The sequence below is a fragment of the Homalodisca vitripennis genome, chromosome 8 (assembly GCF_021130785.1).
Source record: "Homalodisca vitripennis isolate AUS2020 chromosome 8, UT_GWSS_2.1, whole genome shotgun sequence".
Lineage (NCBI taxonomy): Eukaryota > Metazoa > Arthropoda > Insecta > Hemiptera > Cicadellidae > Homalodisca > Homalodisca vitripennis.
Genome location: NC_060214.1, coordinates 116,564,745 through 116,582,698, shown reverse-complemented (window position 1 = coordinate 116,582,698; position 17,954 = coordinate 116,564,745). Strand labels below are relative to the sequence as shown.

General features: G+C 33.9%; 1 protein-coding gene across 2 annotated transcripts in view; it reads right to left on the bottom strand.

Moving 5' to 3' along the window:
- Positions 1-17,954, bottom strand: part of LOC124367967 (troponin C, isoallergen Bla g 6.0101-like) — a 30,926-nt gene that overhangs the window by 1,431 nt on the left and 11,541 nt on the right. Inside the window, exons 1-5 of one of the 2 annotated variants that reach the window (XM_046825203.1) lie at positions 16,386-16,438; positions 9,904-9,943; positions 8,342-8,485; positions 2,135-2,257; positions 456-587 (exon numbers count right to left, since the gene is read on the bottom strand). In XM_046825203.1, coding sequence (XP_046681159.1) covers positions 456-587; positions 2,135-2,257; positions 8,342-8,485; positions 9,904-9,943; positions 16,386-16,388 — 442 coding nt within the window. In that variant the 5' untranslated portion in view covers positions 16,389-16,438. Of the gene's footprint in view, positions 1-455; positions 588-2,134; positions 2,258-8,341; positions 8,486-9,903; positions 9,944-16,385; positions 16,439-17,954 lie in introns of those variants that run through there. The other variant, XM_046825204.1, reaches the window with a different exon arrangement.

Genomic DNA, 17,954 nt, shown 5'->3' with positions numbered 1-17,954 from the left:
TCCAAGTACTCATCATTCGTCTTTCTCCCTCCCTCCGCTAGAGCAATTCAAGTATTCATCATTCGTCTTTCTCCCTCCCTCCGCTAGAGCAATCCAAGTATTCATCATTCGTCTTTCTCCCTTCCTCCGCTAGAGCAATCCAAGTATTCATCATTCGTCTTTCTCCCTTCCTCCGCTAGAGCAATCCAAGTATTCATCATTCGTCTTTCTCCCTTCCTCCGCTAGAGCAATCCAAGTATTCATCATTCGTCTTTCTCCCTTCCTCCGCTAGAGCAATCCAAGTATTCATCATTCTTCTTTCTCCCTCCCTCCGCTAGAGCAATCCAAGTATTCATCATTCGTCTTTCTCCCTTCCTCCGCTAGAGAAATTCAAGCAGAACCTTTTTATCTTTTGCTTGAGTAATTCAAGCTCTTTTGTCTCCTACCATTATTAGTTAAATGTATGTTTTTCTTACCTTCAAAGTCTACAGTACCCGATCCGTCTGCATCGATCTCTTCAATCATGTTCTCCAAATCATCTTCTGTGATGCTGTGGTCTAACTCTCTGAATATCTCCTTCAATACATCTGTCGTTATGTACCCTTGTCCTGAGTACAAAGATGATCAGATTAACATCAGAATTATCTTGGGGATGTATATTAAGGAAAAAAATTACACAATTACAAGCGTTAAAAAAATGGAACTTGACATTTCAAAAATTGGTTTTTCATCCTTTTTTAGGTGGTACAACCAAATATATGTAAAATATTCATACAATTTAATAAATAAATATTTGTCTATTTTGTTCTTGTTATTGGATTGAAGAGCATGGTTTTGAAATGTAACTTAATTTTTATTGTTAAGATTTACTTTATTTTATTCACAAGTAACAATGTGTTTATTGTTTTGTTCACCAAAATGCATGCTTTAAACCAGAAGGCTTTATTCTTGAACATGGAATACAGAATTGGTGTCAATAAAAATTGCAATAATTAACGTACAAGAAACATGTAATAAATGAGCACAAACAATGTTTGATAAGAAAATAGGATTTTTTCGGACATTTGCTATCATTTAGTGATACAAAAAATCAGTGACTGATTGTGTCACTGATTTTTTGTATCACTGAATGATAGCAAATGTCCGGAAAAATCCTGTTTCCTTCACAATTCTTTTATCATCAAAAACAAACAAAACAAAGAATGTTTGATAGTTATTCAAGCTGAGCAAAAAGCCGGGAACTTATTCGTTATGTAAACTGATCTCTCCACAAGCCATTTTTGGAGCAATGTCTTCAGTACCTTAACATGATGTGTCTTCAGCTCGATAGAAAATAGACTGAAAAGCTTTGCCATTTATATAAATGTTTCTTTTCAAACAGGGGAGTTGTGTGGGAGAGAATTTGAAGTCATCTGCTTGTCCTGTATGAAGTAAGTAGATTTAAGATGTCTGTAAGTTTAAGATTTTTTAAAGTTTCTCTGCGGCTCCATATAGCAGTAAGTTAGCTATGCTTCTCAGAGCTTTCTTCTGGAGAACCATGATTATTTGCAGATTTTTGCAAGAACTGTTTCCTTATAGGACTATTCCATGCTTAATGTTTGACTCAAAAAGTGCATAATAAACTATCATTGTTGCCTCAAGGGTATTAATGGATTTCACTCTTTTGAGAGCAAAAATAGCAGAGTTGAGTTGAAAGGATAACAGGATTTCAGACATTTTCCATTGTCATAAGTTACAAAAGGTGTAGAACTCAGAGTACAGTACTGCTGAAAGATCGTTCTCAACAAAGAAACGGGTCAAGAATTTTTTAAGGAACAAAATGGGGCCGTACCCTCTGTCCACTTCCGGAAAATATCATGTGTCTGGATCCCCCAAAATTTTTTCCTGGCTACGTTCTTGCCATTGATCTGAAAATGGTTTAAAATAAATTTATTAAAAATACATGTTTTAAAAAGTAAGTTATCATTACATTTTTCTTAACATAAAGAAGTGGCCAGTCATCCTTTAATTCTTATTCTGCCCATCCTAATGGGCCATTGTGCAAGGATCTTATAAAAAAGTAATAGGATTAGAGTCAGGGGAAAGGGAAATAGGGAGGGATTTGTTGTTAACTTTTTTTGAAGCTGTAATTCACTTTCTTGTTACATCACCTTACCTTCTTTGTCATATAATCTGAAAGCTTCTCTTAGTTCTTCTTCACAGTCATTCCCCGTTTCATCTTCAGTCAGGAACCTTGATGCAAGGATGCAAAACTCATCAAATTCCAACCATCCCGATCCTGTAAAAAATATGTGTGTAAATTGAACTGTCTAAGTCTAAAAATATTGTAAAGTCATGAAAAGCTTCTTTATTTTAAGGTGATAAACTCGTATATGTTTGGTTACAATTCACACTATCTCTTGCAGACATCTAGGAAAAAATAAGCATATTGAAATTTGAAAAATTTCAATTTTTGTTTTTAGTGGAAATATCTGTTTTGAGACCTTCCTTGATGACACCACTTAATGGGTTATAAATGATTCAAACATGCATTTTTTATCTCAAAAAATGATTTTTGAAGTAAAGCAAATGTATATTTGGTTTATTAATATCTTCAGAATTAAAACAACAACAAAATGTTAAAAGAAGTTATAACAGTATCTTCAAACACAAAAAATGAAATTGGCGTGGCAAATTTCATCAAAATCATTTTAACAGAAAATGAAAACATTATATTTATACATAACTTTTGAACCAGAGTGTTTGTAAACATTTAATTTGTACATTTTTAAGCATATAATGGGCTATAATTAGGGAACAGCAAATCAAATATTAGAGTACTTATTTATTTTGATTTTTCGACTTCAACAAAATTCCAGACGTATTGTAAATATTTACAAACTTCACCTACATGCGAAAAGAGGATATTGTTTTGTTGTAAATTATACGTATGAATTGCATTTTTATAACTCTTAATTTCATTGTAAAACGAATATTGACAAGACTGTTACTGTACCACCTATTACTATATATCATTAGTTAGTAAAATATTTAAATCTATGTGCTATTCCTGATAGGTTATACCACACATTTCATAAATTGTATGAATGAATTCATTACTGATTAATAGAGCAAAGTTGAGTGCATTATCAATCATTCTTTTGAGTGCATACAAGCTGGTATTTAATTTTTCAAACAAAGGTTGTCCAAGTATAATGCCCAAGTGAGTTTGATGCCAGTTATAACTCCGAGATATTTTGTTTCAATGCCTGGTAGCCCTAGCAGGTCAGTGGTTATGTTTCCAAAATTGAATTGTCGAGTTTTTTCTCATTAAGTACAAGATAATTTTTTTGACAGTACTGCTCAGTCATGTTGTATGTAATAAAGGATGGAACTCATAATGTTTTATTTCTGTTTTTCAGTAACTAGGAATGCAGTGTCATATGCGTACACCATTGCTTGCCCATATTCTTGGAGATATTTTGGCAGGTCATTGGTCAGCAGGATGAAAAGGATTGGTCCTAATACTGAGCCTTGGGATACACCTTTACTGATTGGGAGTAAAGGTGACCTTGCTATGTGGCAGTGTGGTTTTTTGTTATGTTAGTTCAACTATTTGTGTTCTTCCTGCCAGATAGCTTGAAAACCATTTTGCAGATTTGCGTTTTATTCCCATGCTCTTCATGTTGTTTAGCAATAGAGAGTGGTCTAAAGTTTCAAATGCCTTACTGAACTCTAAGAGAAACCAAGTAACAGATGCTCGTTCCTTGATCTAATTGATAATGTACTCAACAAGGCTAGTCAGAGCTGTGGCGGTTGACCTTCCCTTTAGGAAACCATTTTGTTGACTACTGAGGATGCTGTTATTAATAAGATGACTAATTAATCAGTCACTGCCTTTTCATTTACTTTGGATATTAAAGATAAGAGGGAGATGGGTCTGTAGTTTTCTATTGAGGTTATAATTGCTTTTTTAAATTTTGGAATTATTTTGGATGATTTTAGAACTTTTGGGAAAATACCTTCCTTATAGGATAAGTTGATAATGTATGTTAACGGGGGTGTGATCTCCTCTTTGCAATGCTTAAGTAGTTTTGAGGAGATCTCATCCAATTCAGAAGATGGTTTTGATTTTTGCCCAGAGATAATGTTTGATATTTCAGATCTAGTGTTTGGGTTTATTATGAATTTAGGCAGATTTTGGAGGTAAGCTGCATTTTGCAGAAGACTAATCAACAAATTAATAGTATCTTTATTTACTCATCAAGAATGGTTACAGAGTCAATGTAGATACTAAAATTAACGTAATATAAGGTTAGGTTAGCAAGTTTAAAGCCATAGAAATTTAAGGGGGGGGTAATCTGTTTGAATTAAAGTTAACAAGCGTTTTTGTTAAACAAATATTGTGAAAAATTAAGTCTTATGAGCAGTTAAAAAACGGTATTAACAGTATTACAAAACTCAACGCAACTCTAAATTTTTGTGTTTACCAACAAATTGGTCAGTATTCCTTTGAGATTTTTAATCACAACCTTAAGATTGCCAATGGCGCAGTGTAGCGGGTACGGCGGTTATCGCAAGATAACCAGATCAAGCAACGTCGAGCGTGACTGCTGCTTGGATAGGTGACCGCTGAGCGATCCTGTCCTTGCAAGCGGCCTGGCCATTGGTGGTGGTTCGGAAGTCACCTTTAAGCCATTGGTCCCCAGGTTAAGTGTTAGAGAGGGCTTCTTAGCCCTAACTTCACCTGGTAAAATAAGACATTCTTTACTTTACTTTTACTTTAAGATTCTCTGGCAGCATATTGAAGTCATCCAACTGAAGAATGGTGTCTGGATGTATACAGTTGTTCTATGTGCTGGCGGAGATAGATAGTTTGTGCGACGTGTGTTATGGCTGTGAAATTGATCAACCTTTGCCAAGTTTCCTGTGGGGTTTGAGTGATAACTTCAACAATATAGATGGATACTACTGTCAGGATCTCAAAGCACTTTAAAAGTCTCTTAGGATTCTCGGGGTTGCAGACCTGCCATTATTCGCAAAGCCCCCTTCTGCAGCATCAGGATACGATGAAGGTTTCCAGCAGATGAGCCTCCCCATAGACTTGTTACGTATCTGACATTTACCTCAAATAGAGCAAAATATGATGTTTCAATGCTCCAGGTGTACTAATAGTTTTTCTCCTCTTCAATGCAAATATTGCAGTACCGAATCTTGTCTAAGGATAAGAGTGCTTGCTTAGCATTTACATTACTCTGTATGTCAATTACATATCCAATGACATTACCCGACATAATGGAATAAATTCTAAGTTTACTTTTATTGATCTCCCACATGTATATTATTTTAATATAGTATGTTTTGATGATAAACTTAACAAATTTTGGTTTTGAAATATATGTCTTGGAACCACTCAAGTCAATAGTTTCCTCAAATCGTTCCTCTTCCATACTTGAAAGTCTGTAAGCACTGGATATGGTCAGTTGGGAAAACAAATTGTTACCAAATCTGTGTTACCACAGTAAAGTTAGTCAAGTTTATAACGTGTTCTTCTTTGGCTTTATAGTGAAATTCCAGTGTGCTCTAACAATTTTGATAAACCATTTTATTCATTAGATGGTTAACAAAATAGCACAAACTGTATTCCTCTAAACAATTGTGTTCAAAGTTACTAAGTCATCAATATTAACTTTTTTAAGGCATCTCTATTTTGCATATGATGTGTAATAATATTACTTATTAAATGGATACTCAGTGCTTTAAAGACAAAGAAAAAATTGTCTCACTAGATATTGTTTCAAAAATAAAAAATAAAGGGAGTAAAAAATTGTATAATTTTAAAATTGTATTTATTTCCACATAATCATAAACTAAACTGATATTTTAGTAATGAAACAAATTTAAAATATCAACTTTTTGTAGAAGTTAAAGTATAAGGATAATTTGTAACTGCATTATTTCTAGAATACAGCAAGGCCTTTGACTGTTTGGGACACGATCTTATCTCCAAAAAACTTGCAGCCTTGGGAGTAAGAGGCTTAGAAAACAAGTGGTTTGACAGCTACCTAAAAGGAAGAGCACAAGTTTTGGAGATTAAGCATTCAACATCTAATCTCACTAGCATGTTCAGATCACACCCTAAACCAATTACAAGAGGAGTCCCACAGGGGTCTGTGCTGGGACCCATTCTGTTCATTCTGGTGACTAATCATCTCCCAGCTTTCATTCAAAATAACAGTACCAGCTGCATAATGTACACAGACGACACAACTCTCCTTTTAAGAAATGGCTCAGCTGAAGAATTGTGTAATAACTCTGTTTATTATCTACAAAATGCCATCGCCTAAAGCAAATTAAATGACTTGGTAATAAATCTTGACAAAACTACACAAGTGCACTTTAGCAGGAAAAAGTCCAATCTGCAAGCATCCCCAATATATCAGTGCTTAAACAGACTAAGTTTTTAGGTGTAACTCTATACAGCGGCCTCACCTGGATAGATCACTTAAACAACGTTTGCAGAAAGATCAGTACAGGTATCTACGCTGTTAAACGTATCAAATGGGTTGGCACTCTGGAAGCGGCAAAAGTAGCCTACTATGCATTAGTAGAGTCTCACATTAGATACAGCCTCATAATCTGGGGAACCTTGTTAGGGAACATTTAGAGAGTGCTTGTACTGCAAAAGAAGGCAGTCAGGACCCTTGCAAACCTTGAGCCCCTGCAAAGCTGCCGACAGGCCTACCAGACCCTAGGCATACTTACAGTACCTGCACTCTACATCTATGAAGCGATTTTACACGTCGACAAATTACACCTGCAGACTCACATGGACGTTCACAATTACCCCACAAGCCATGCCTCAAGGCTTCCGCAACACAGAACAGCTCTCTTAAAAAAAAAACCATCATACATAGGCCGAAAATTTCAAATCCTCCTTCCAGACTTCCTCCGAAACCTGACAGGCGACAGACTGAAGAACTCGCTTAGAGAATTTCTGCTTAAGAAACCTGTCTAGACTATAGAAGAGTTTCTGGAATCTGCAATTGCAAGAACCACGTGACGTTCAACATTTAAACACTAACTTTTAACTCACAACTATTATATTACAATAATGTAAATGTTAATGTAAAGTTTTTCTCTGTGTCTAGTTTGTTGAAAATGCAAAAATACTTAAACTAATCCCATACATGCATTCTAGCCATATGTACTCGGTAGCAATATAATCAGTGTTTCAAACTCATGTGTTACACAGAGCTTGAATTATATGGCATGTGGAAAAGTTACTAATCAACTAATCACTAAAAAAATCAGTTTGTGGGTGCATATTACAATGGTTTTAAAAGGATTATTTTTAGCAAAAACAACTGAAGATTTAGTAATGTCCTCTATGAATGAACTTTCCATATAATTCAAATTCTCCATGAATATCTCCAGTTTTCACCAAACAGTTATCATTTACAGTTTTTTTTTATTTTAAAACCCAATATACTATTATTTTAAAAACGAAACCATAATTTTTTCAAATGTATAACAATTATGTGTTATACTTTACTCCATATTGAAGTGAAAATGACAAACTATAGGCGTATTAAAATGGAAAAGCATGAATGATCACACCATATTGAAGTGGAAAAGGCAAACTGCGGGCATATTAAAATGCAAAAGCATGAATGATCTCACCATATTGAAGTGAAAATGACAAACTACATGCATTTTGAAATGGAAAAGCATGAATGATCTCACCATATTGAAGCGGAAAAGGCAAACTGCAAGCATATTAAAATGCAAAAGCATGAATGATCTCACCATATTGAAGTGGAAAGACAAACTACATGCATATTAAAATGCAAAAGCATGAATGATCTCACCATATTGAAGCGGAAAAGGCAAACTGCAAGCATATTAAAATGCAAAAGCATGAATGATCTCACCATATTGAAGTGGAAAAGACAAACTACATGCATATTAAAATGCAAAAGCATGAATGATCTCACCATATTGAAGCGGAAAAGGCAAACTGCAAGCATATTAAAATGCAAAAGCATGAATGATCTCACCATATTGAAGTGAAAATGACAAACTACAGGAATAGTAAAATGCAAAAGCATGAATGATCTCACCATATTGAAGTGAAAATGACAAACTACAGGCATATTGAAATGCAAAAGCTTGAATGATTCCATTTATATTTTGTACTTCTCACTACACAGGGACCTGATTCATGTGTTCCCATATCTATAAGGGACAAGGAGTGTTATGTTGAAGTCATGGAGGGAACTGATGGTATACCTGCTCATGTATACCTTCGGCTTTGTTGTCAGCAAAAAGATAAGCTCAATTCATTCTATGAGTAAATATATCTATGAACACATAGACTCACCATCTGCGTCAACCTCGTCCACTATTTCCTTAAGCTCCGACGGAGACATGCTCCAGCCCAGCATCTCCAGGATGGTCCCTACCATCTCCACAGAGATACTACCCTTCTGTTCCTGGTCAAAGGCGTTGAATGCATTCTTCAGCACTGCAATTTTAATAACGAATATTTATACTTGAATAATCCAATAATAGTAACTTCATTAAAAGAAAACAATCAGAATGTCAATTGAAAAATGCATATTACTATAAATAATAAATGTTCATCTTTGAAAAATAACAAAGACATGTATATCCAAGTGCTGTAACAGACCATTTAGAGATTGCATTAATAGCAACGGTATGCATCAAGATTATAGATGCTGGTTTATATTGATATTTTCTGGTTCTAAAATTAAAAGATTCCTGTCCTTATTTACGTAAGATATGATTGAAAAGGTACTCAGGAACTTCTCTTTTCTGTGTCTATCTGTAACCAAAGGTTTCTATTCTCTGCCCTGGTTTCTTTGCTCTTCCCTTCTATATCATATTATATAAATTGTTCTTTTCCTCCCTCAATCTTGAGGTTAAGTGGAAGAAAGAGGTAAAACAGTCCTAAGTCCACTTCAAAATAGTCATTTTCGTATAAAATTTGTCAACATTATTTTACAAAAATCCCACATTGGAAAAATGAAAGAAGAAATGTTTTCTCCTTTAATAGCATGATGGCTTCATTTTCATGCAAGGAGACCTATTTTTGTTGGCAGTAAACGTCTCCCTCTGATGCTTTTGGTAAAGGATAAGTACATGGCAGTCTGTAAATATTATGTAGACTAAGCATGTAGGTTTATCATTTAAAAGCTCTTTGAGACGGATGTTTTTTAATCATACCTTTGTAATCCGGTTGATTTACTAATGAACATCTAATAAGGATACTTTGTATGAATTCCGGACCTAAGTTTGCTGAAGCTAAATTGACTATAGCAGACACTAAAGTTATAGCAAAGCATACTGTTTTAAGCTTTTCATGTTTCGGCTTAGTGACAGTATTGACACTTCGAAAGCTATAATAATTTCATTGTCAGTAACCCCATGGTCACAGTGAAAGGCTTTGCTGAATTCTAACTATAATTTAGCTGGCGCTAATTTAGCAAATGTAAGTCATACACGTGATTTTAGGAGTCAATAAAATAGTTATTGATGATTTTTTTAAATTATTACTTCACTTGAAAGACTATGCCATAGGCTACATTTATATATATTTTTAAATGGTGATTGTTAGTTAGATAGATAGATCAGTTAGACACAAGAACTAACAGTTTTTAGTATTTTATACAACCTTGTCATATAAAAAATTTAGAAAATTAAATTCCTTAAATGTATTCCTCATAGAACTTTCTTAATATGTACTTCAACTGTACCCAGACAAAGATTCAAAATTTGAGCGAATTCTGGATCCCCAATGATTTGAGCAAAAACACCAACTGAGCTGCAAATTTATAGTTTCTACTTAGTTACAATTGCCTCATTATCTAGATCATTGACTAGTGAATTACTCTAAATGTATAATACAGTATTTACACTCACATTTAATCTGCTCTTCAGTTAGTGCTGTGTCGTCATCACCCTGCAAATAATCATATAATAAATTTTAACACATGTAAAATAAGTAATTTAACACTCAAATTTTGATTGCGCAGCATGTTACCATTTGCGTTTGTTGATTTATTGAATTTTCTGTCATATAACAGAATTTTGTGCCATCTTGCTTGCTCAGCCTTTCTCCATATTTAATTTTTTTTTACAGGAGAAAGAAAACCGTTACCAGATATTAGTTTTAGATAAATATTGTTTAAGTTATTTTTTTTATAATTAATAATGGCGAGTCTGCAACACTGCATTTTTGTAAACCGTCTACTGCCAATAATAAACGTATTGTTATGTTTAAAAACAATGGTACACCTGATCTGAGCTAAAAGTAAACTCATCAGGGATGCCACACTGGTACAAGATGAGCCAGAACACTATTCTAACAATAGTTTTCAGAAAACAACTCAAAATTAAACTAAAAGGAAAAATTATTTATATTGTTACATCAGCAATGGGGTAGGTTAAAATGTTCTACTCCTGTAATATATTTTATTGTAGTATTGTTAGAAAATAACAATAACACAAATACCTGCACAGATCCATGTATGTATCCGACAAAGTGAAATTTTCTTTAATAATAATTTTTTCTGCTTATAATAGAGCTGGAATGGCATTTTTTTCTAATTGTTTTAGCAGCTTCAAATTGAGCAAATACACAACAATCAATATTTTCCAAATTAATGTTTTAAAACTGGCCTTAAAATAAAAATAAACTTTTTTTTAAATATTGGACGGGGTGGTAAATTTTTAAAACATTTTAACAAATTTCCTTTTTTATTTGATTTTTTGGTTTTAATTTATTTTAGTGATTAGCTTTGTTTGTATTATAATAAACCCCCTACCATGTTTCTGTTACCATTTTGTTTTGCTTTTTCACACAACTCAAAGTAAAATAAAATAAAGAATATAAAATAGAGTAGAACGTACATGTTTTAAGGATAAATAGAAAAATTTTACTAATGTATCATCCATTCTTGTGTTGTGGTGGAAGAAGTTAAGACACTTTATTTATGTGAAAAAGGTAGTTTAAACTGCAATTTTCATGTTACATATCTATAAAATATTTCCATTGTAAATTTTACAAAATTACTATAAGGAAACAATTTTTTCGTAACGAGATTAACTAATGTGCAGCTTTGCTTATTGGAAAAGTTTTCTTACATGATGACCCATCATGTTAAAATACTACCATCACAGAATAATCGTATATTACATATAAGCCATAAATTATGTGTAATTAAAATAACACAAATTAAAAAAATCTTTAAAAACTCTTTTAGTTGGAAATAAATGGTTTAGGAAACATCATTTAGGAGTGATGTGGTCATTGGCATTTGCCATGGCTTGTAGTAAATAGGTAAATAAAATGGAGCATCTATTCGATTGTAGCAGTTCATGAACATTTACATGAATTATAAATTCTGTAGTACTTGTAATCTTAAGTACTTAAAGTACTTATTTATGTTGTTGGGCTTCTTCCAAAAGAGATTCTACAAGGATAACTGCTTATTATATCCTTTTTATACAATTATATTTGAGAGTTTTTGGAAACAAAACAGAAATTCATGAAATTAAATTTCCCTTCATGAGTTCATTAATCAGTAATTTCATTAATTTTGCCTCTGTCACCTGACCCCAACTTGAATGACTAAGAACTGACTTTTCCAATAGTTTTCCAACTGAATGAATCATGGATAGAATTAATTAGTGAAGCAGATAAGAGCAGTTGATTAACATGGTGTATTGTATATGACTCATGCTGGGTTGCTTGAAATAAAACAAAACTCACACACCCAGATTAATAATAGTTATATAACCATCAGACAACTAGATAAAGAGATTGTAAATTGCCCTAAGGTGTTTATACAGTTAACTGACGTTGACTAACATTTATTTTCATGTCTGACCGTTAGTTTTATCTACGTCAAGGTAAGAAAATCATAAACTGAGAAAAAATTGTCATTTCGTATTTTAACCCTTTTCCTACCCTCCTATTTCATTCTCCACCAAGGCTGATGATAAATTTCTTTCTTGTTCTATCGATGTCAAGAAAAATCAAGTTGTGTGCTTATCTAATACAAATTAGCTCTGGGTTACTGTCGTTGGTTAACTGTTTTAATATAAAAATGTATCAGATAACATCATATTTATTAGAAAGTATAAGGTACTGGAGGAAAGCGGAGTTTTTTTAATTGCTACTTTAATAAGATACTATGTAATTTTAATGCACTGGTCACATTTATGAAATAATACGTGCTGGTCATATTTATGAAATAATACGTGCTGGTCACATTTATGAAATAATACGTGCTGGTCACATTTATGAAATAATACGTGCTGGTCACATTTATGAACATACAGGGTGCATTATGAAAGTAATGCACATCTAAGAGATAGATTACCCAGCAGGGATCACTTCTGGCTGGTTTATACCTACCAGTTGAACCCACCACTGGGCACAGCAAAAACCGATGTGCCACTTCAATCTGGGCAACCTTATGGATGTCCAGTAGCGGCACATCACTAACCGCAAATGTTGAGATTCTGGGGTTCATGGCCAATTCGATAGGTCTAGTCTACTGTGGGAGATGACTGTTGGAGTTGGTGGGGTTTGTTCTCTAACCTCAGAGGTTCTTGCTACCCTCAACAAGGGTATGCCACCCCCTGCCTACTTTGACTGGAGAGGCTGGTTCAGAGGTGGTCTCTCCTTTTTCCGGGGAGACATGACTTTGAGATTAGTGCCCTAATTCTTCTTCATGGATCTCAATAGGAGGTGGCCCCTACTCCCTAACCTTGCCTATCCTGAATATCCTGTCACTCCGGAAGCAGTGCAAAGGTTCTTACAGGACAAAGTGCAATTTATCAGCTTCTTGTCCTAAGAAAAAAAAAGAAAAAAAGAGAAATATATTTGTTCATCCGATTGTTACAAATAGTTGAAGTTCTTCAAAATAGTCTACTTCGCATCAGATTTTGTGAAAGGACATGTCATACCGCTCTTACAGCTTGAAGTGAAATGAGACTGGGTGCGTTTAGAAGGGCAGAAAACCCAATATAGTCCGGTCAATTTAGCCCAAAATAGGGGTAACCTTGCATTAATTCTCAGAAAGCTGAAAATTCACATAGATGTTAGGGACACCATTATTATGAAATTGTGAAAAGTCCCCATCGATCCCATGTCTGCAAACATTTTTATTCAAGGTCAATGGTTGCAAAAATGGGTTTTTGTTATTTTTCAGCCAAAAGGTTAGTTCTATAATAAAATATGTCAGACAAAAATTGTAGATCATGCAGTCATCTGCAAACATTGTCCTTACCCTTTTTTCATAACACTAACCATTTTTAATAAAAAACCATTACAGTAGTTTTTTACGCTGTATTGTCCAAAATAAGCACGACTACTTTGCCTATGATATCATTGGGCTTGTAATACAAGTAAAACTATAAGTCTGCATCACTACGGTAATACATTCATATTGACCGATAATTCTGAGAATGTGATGTTAAAATTCGGAGTCCCTAATTTTAAGGACCTAATTTTAAAGTTTGTGCTGTATTCACTTTTTGTTGAACATATGTCGAAATTCTGTTTTATTTGCACTAAACTTGTATCTTCAAGTGAATGTGTTACTGTTGATTGCGGCATGAAGACGTTAATTGACGCGAGTATTCAAAGGGGGGATCTATTTACTGAATACTTGAAGAACGTAAATTCAGTGACAATTCATGAGCAGTGTCACAAACAATACACTCGAAAGAGTACATTTGCAGCAGCAAAACGGCGACATGAAGAGGAATCAGCTAGTAACTCTCAAAAAAGTCCTCGTACTAGGGCACGTGTAAGTGAGTCATATAAATTTTCTAACCAGCTGTTACCCGCGGTTTCGCACGCAATCTTTAGAACCGAAGTCCTTATATTACTTAGTAAAAGCAATTATGATGTAATATGATGGGAGTCATATAACAATTTTAAAACGTAAGTAGGCATACATCAGGTAGATTATTTAAGTTCATGGTAAATAGTATCAGAGTGTACCTTAATTATGATATGTTTGGCACGTGTAGGAGCATTTCTGGTTCTAATTAATTATATACATAACGTCACAGCTGAATCTGCCTTGTCATTCCGATCAAGAAAACACAAATCTCGGATCACACTGGTCTCGGAAATTTACTTCGGTCAAAAAGCGTATATTTCCAGTCCTTGTCATATATTTCAGGTCTAAGATATTTCCAGTATAGAGTTTGCTTTGTTGTTCTGACAAAGAATATATATATATATATATATATATATATATATATATATATATATATATATATATATATATATATATACTTACGTAGGACCGAGATGCCTACTTCTGTAAAAAAAGTGCCTACTTAAGACCGTTTAAATTCACTTACATAGGCTACTATGTCACAGTTTAGCTGGCTATATTGCCTCGATCAAAATACTATATACGTTCAATTATCTAGTTCTCGGAAATCTATTTTGGTCAAAATCGTGTTGACATAGTTGAGTTTGCCTTGTCCTGATGAAGAAAATACACGCATAAGTAGGACTGAAAAGCCTATTACGACCTAGGAGAAAGTCCTACCTACTTCTTATGTACTTTTGGTAAAAGAGGATAATCCTTATTAAGGTACATTCCAAAATAATCATTATTAAAGTTTTGCGTTACACTTGTTTTTTGGACTGTAGCCAGGGAAAGAATGAATCGTTGAGGCATGTTAGTATTCATTTCTCTGTGTTTCCATAAGCTATTGTTAAAATGTAATATCATAATGTCAAGGAAGCCCACCAGTTTAAAGTAACTTGTGTGAAAACATTCATAACTTTGTTCATTAATGTCATCAGCTGTTTAGTGCCACTTTAATTTGAATTATGAAACGTAAAAAACTACAATTTTTTCTGAATTCCAATATATTCCAGGTAACTTTTCTTAACTTTTTCTTCATAAAAACCTTCCTCAGATTTCAATGGACATTTTACAGAAAGAGATAACCGAATTGGTTCAGCCGTTATCGAGATTAGCGCTTACCAACACATCAAGGAAGCCCACCAGTTTAAAGTAACTTGTGTGAAAACATTCATAACTTTGTTCATTAATGTCAACAGCTGTTTAGTGCCAGTTTAATTTGAATTATGAAACGTAAAAAACTACAATTTTTTCTGAATTCCAAAATATTCCAGGTAACTTTTCTTAACTTTTTCTTCATAAAAACCTTCCTCAGATTTCAATGGACATTTTACAGAAAGAGATAACCGAATTGGTCCAGCCGTTATCAAGATTAGCGCTTACCAACACATTTTGCCATTCATTTTTATTTATAAGATAAGATTGTTGTTTATTTTGCGGCGATGAGTTGAATGAGGGATACAAAAAGAAACAAGCACAGAAATCTCGTCGTATAACAGTAAAAATTGTAACGTTACAACTCTTTCATTTAAAGACTCAGTTATAAAAGCAGCTCAGTCTCGTTCTGATAACACCGCAAAAACTATTGTTGCTCGCATCGGGTTTAAACAAGATTTAGTTGCTGCTGAAGCTAAGTACCATGATGATGGCTTTGTTTAATTTTTAAAGCCGACCACTGGAGGTCAAGTCGGTCGTTCTCAAGACTGAAGAATCTCGCCATGGAGGAAATATTTTCATACATTGAAAGTAGTGATGACTTCCGGTTTACGTTAGAGAAATTAAAAAATATTTGTAAAAATGTAAGTCTGATAACCGAACAGTGACAATACTATTGAAGTTAAAATATGGCAACAGAGTCATTATTACTGAGAAACAAGGACAATTAATTTTTGTTTGTTTTCTTGGTAATTGCCATGATATTATCAATCAAAGCTTGGAGTGAAAAGAAAAGCGTGCACCACTTGTCAAGGCCAATCGTGTTCAAATGTTGAATCTCCAACAGAAGATTTTCACATTGACCGTCCAAGCACGCTACAATAAATAGTCACGTTACAATAAAATCATGTGCATTAATTTCACAATTTACCCTGTACTACCAACGTATGTTTGGAACTCAAGTTATATAACAAATTTACAGGTGTACAAAAATGTGAAAAGAGGTTGAATACGTTATTTAACTAACGTTTATTGCAGTTTCAAATGTACCCAAAATTTGTAGCAATTACGTTTAAAATGTTTTGTTTTAATGTTTGAAAAATGTCAACCAGAGTGGCTAAGTTCGTTAAATAAAAAAATGTATCTACCATTATATGCTTTCTTTGTTAGCAGTTTGGTAATGGGTTCAAAATGCAATTCAATGTAAAAACTGAATAGAATAGCCTACTCGTACCACAGCTCAATTTGGATAAGAAATAGGTGGGTTAAATACATTTAAAACGATCATATTTTGAAACAAAACCGGAATAACACAAATACTATTACTATTTTCTGTATAAAACTTACCATGTCGGTTCCCTAATCCTGTGTAAGAGAGATCACAGATTGGAATAGTCATGGTATTGGCATTGCCATTTTAGTTAATGGTGATTTGTGAAAATGAGTTTGGCAGCCAAACAATTTGGACTTGCATTGCTTCTTGTAAATTCTTCTTCGCACTCAATTCAAATTGTTGTCTAAAAATACTAGACACTAATGTACGTCTTCAGTGTTGGATTGGGTTATTTGGATTTATTTTTACTGACAACTGATTGGGTCGCATTTATTTAAATACTTTATTTGAAGATTACGGTACTTTGGTGTTATCAGGAGGGCACTATATTTGGTCCTTATCGGAGACCAAGATAAATTTCATTATCAAAAAGAACGGATTTTATTTGGCCTATTTTGAAATTACAAGTCATTACAATGAACGATTGTCGTATTCTGCCTCCAAAAAGGAAGCTATATCCGCGAGAATTGAGTTCAATGCATCGCCGCTTTTCCCGATTGCCACATGTATTCTGCAAATAAAATACTTTTCTCCTCAGTTCGAGGTAAATTCCAGGCGAAGATTCATGATGACGTTATAAATCAGCAAACGAAATCAATGAAAACAAAAACTACAAGAACAACAATTCATAATTCGCAGGTTATTCGTGTGTCTATGGCTACTTGAAGGATCGCTCGTCTAGGCCTATTTGGAGGTAATTTGGCAACAGGAAGTAAGACTAATCGGACATTTTTCGATTCATTATGAAACAAGGAAAGTACTAGTAGCATATAAAGAAGTTTATCTTGGTCCCCGATAAGGAAAACTCGTCCAAAAATAGTGGTCTCCAGATAATACCAAAGTACCAAGTTTACTATTGATTAATCATGGATGGTTACAAAGGACGTTTCAAGAATTGGTATCTGCTCTTTTCTTCAGGTGACAAGGTACGCTACAACATGTGTTACACGACAGACTTCGATAAGGGTGCGTGCAAATTTCAAGCGTATAGCTCATTTATTTTCAAGATATCCTGTTATCAGATAGCCAATTAGTCATCTTGCAGAAAAGAAATTTTTACATCCCCAACAGACAAAAAAATAAAGAAATTTTGTCAGTCTACTAAGTGGTAGGCTTCAGTAACGCTCAGGTAAATTCCATCGTTCGACATATGTTGCATGTCGACATGCAACATGATAGAACTAGTACATGTCAATAACGAAGTTTAATGCAAAATTTAAGGTCTGCAGATAGATTTTTTGAGATATCTTGAGGCATAATACATTCACATTTTTGTTCAGGTCAGGTTTCATAGCAGTGTTTAAATAAAAGTTGTAGTAAGGAAGAGAGGGTATACTACAACGCAATAATGTTGAAACAGACCGTGTCACCAACTTTTGACATCGGCTTTCACTCAATTATTTTTCAATTTATTCTATGAATAATCTACATGTGTTAATGTGTGACAAGGTTAAATCTCATATGATTGTACCAGCTTGTTTACACATTTATCTATTCTGACATTTGCTCGTTGTCACCATTATTACCAATGTAGAAATATATGCTAACGCAAATTCCATGGAGTGACGTGCACCACAATCGAA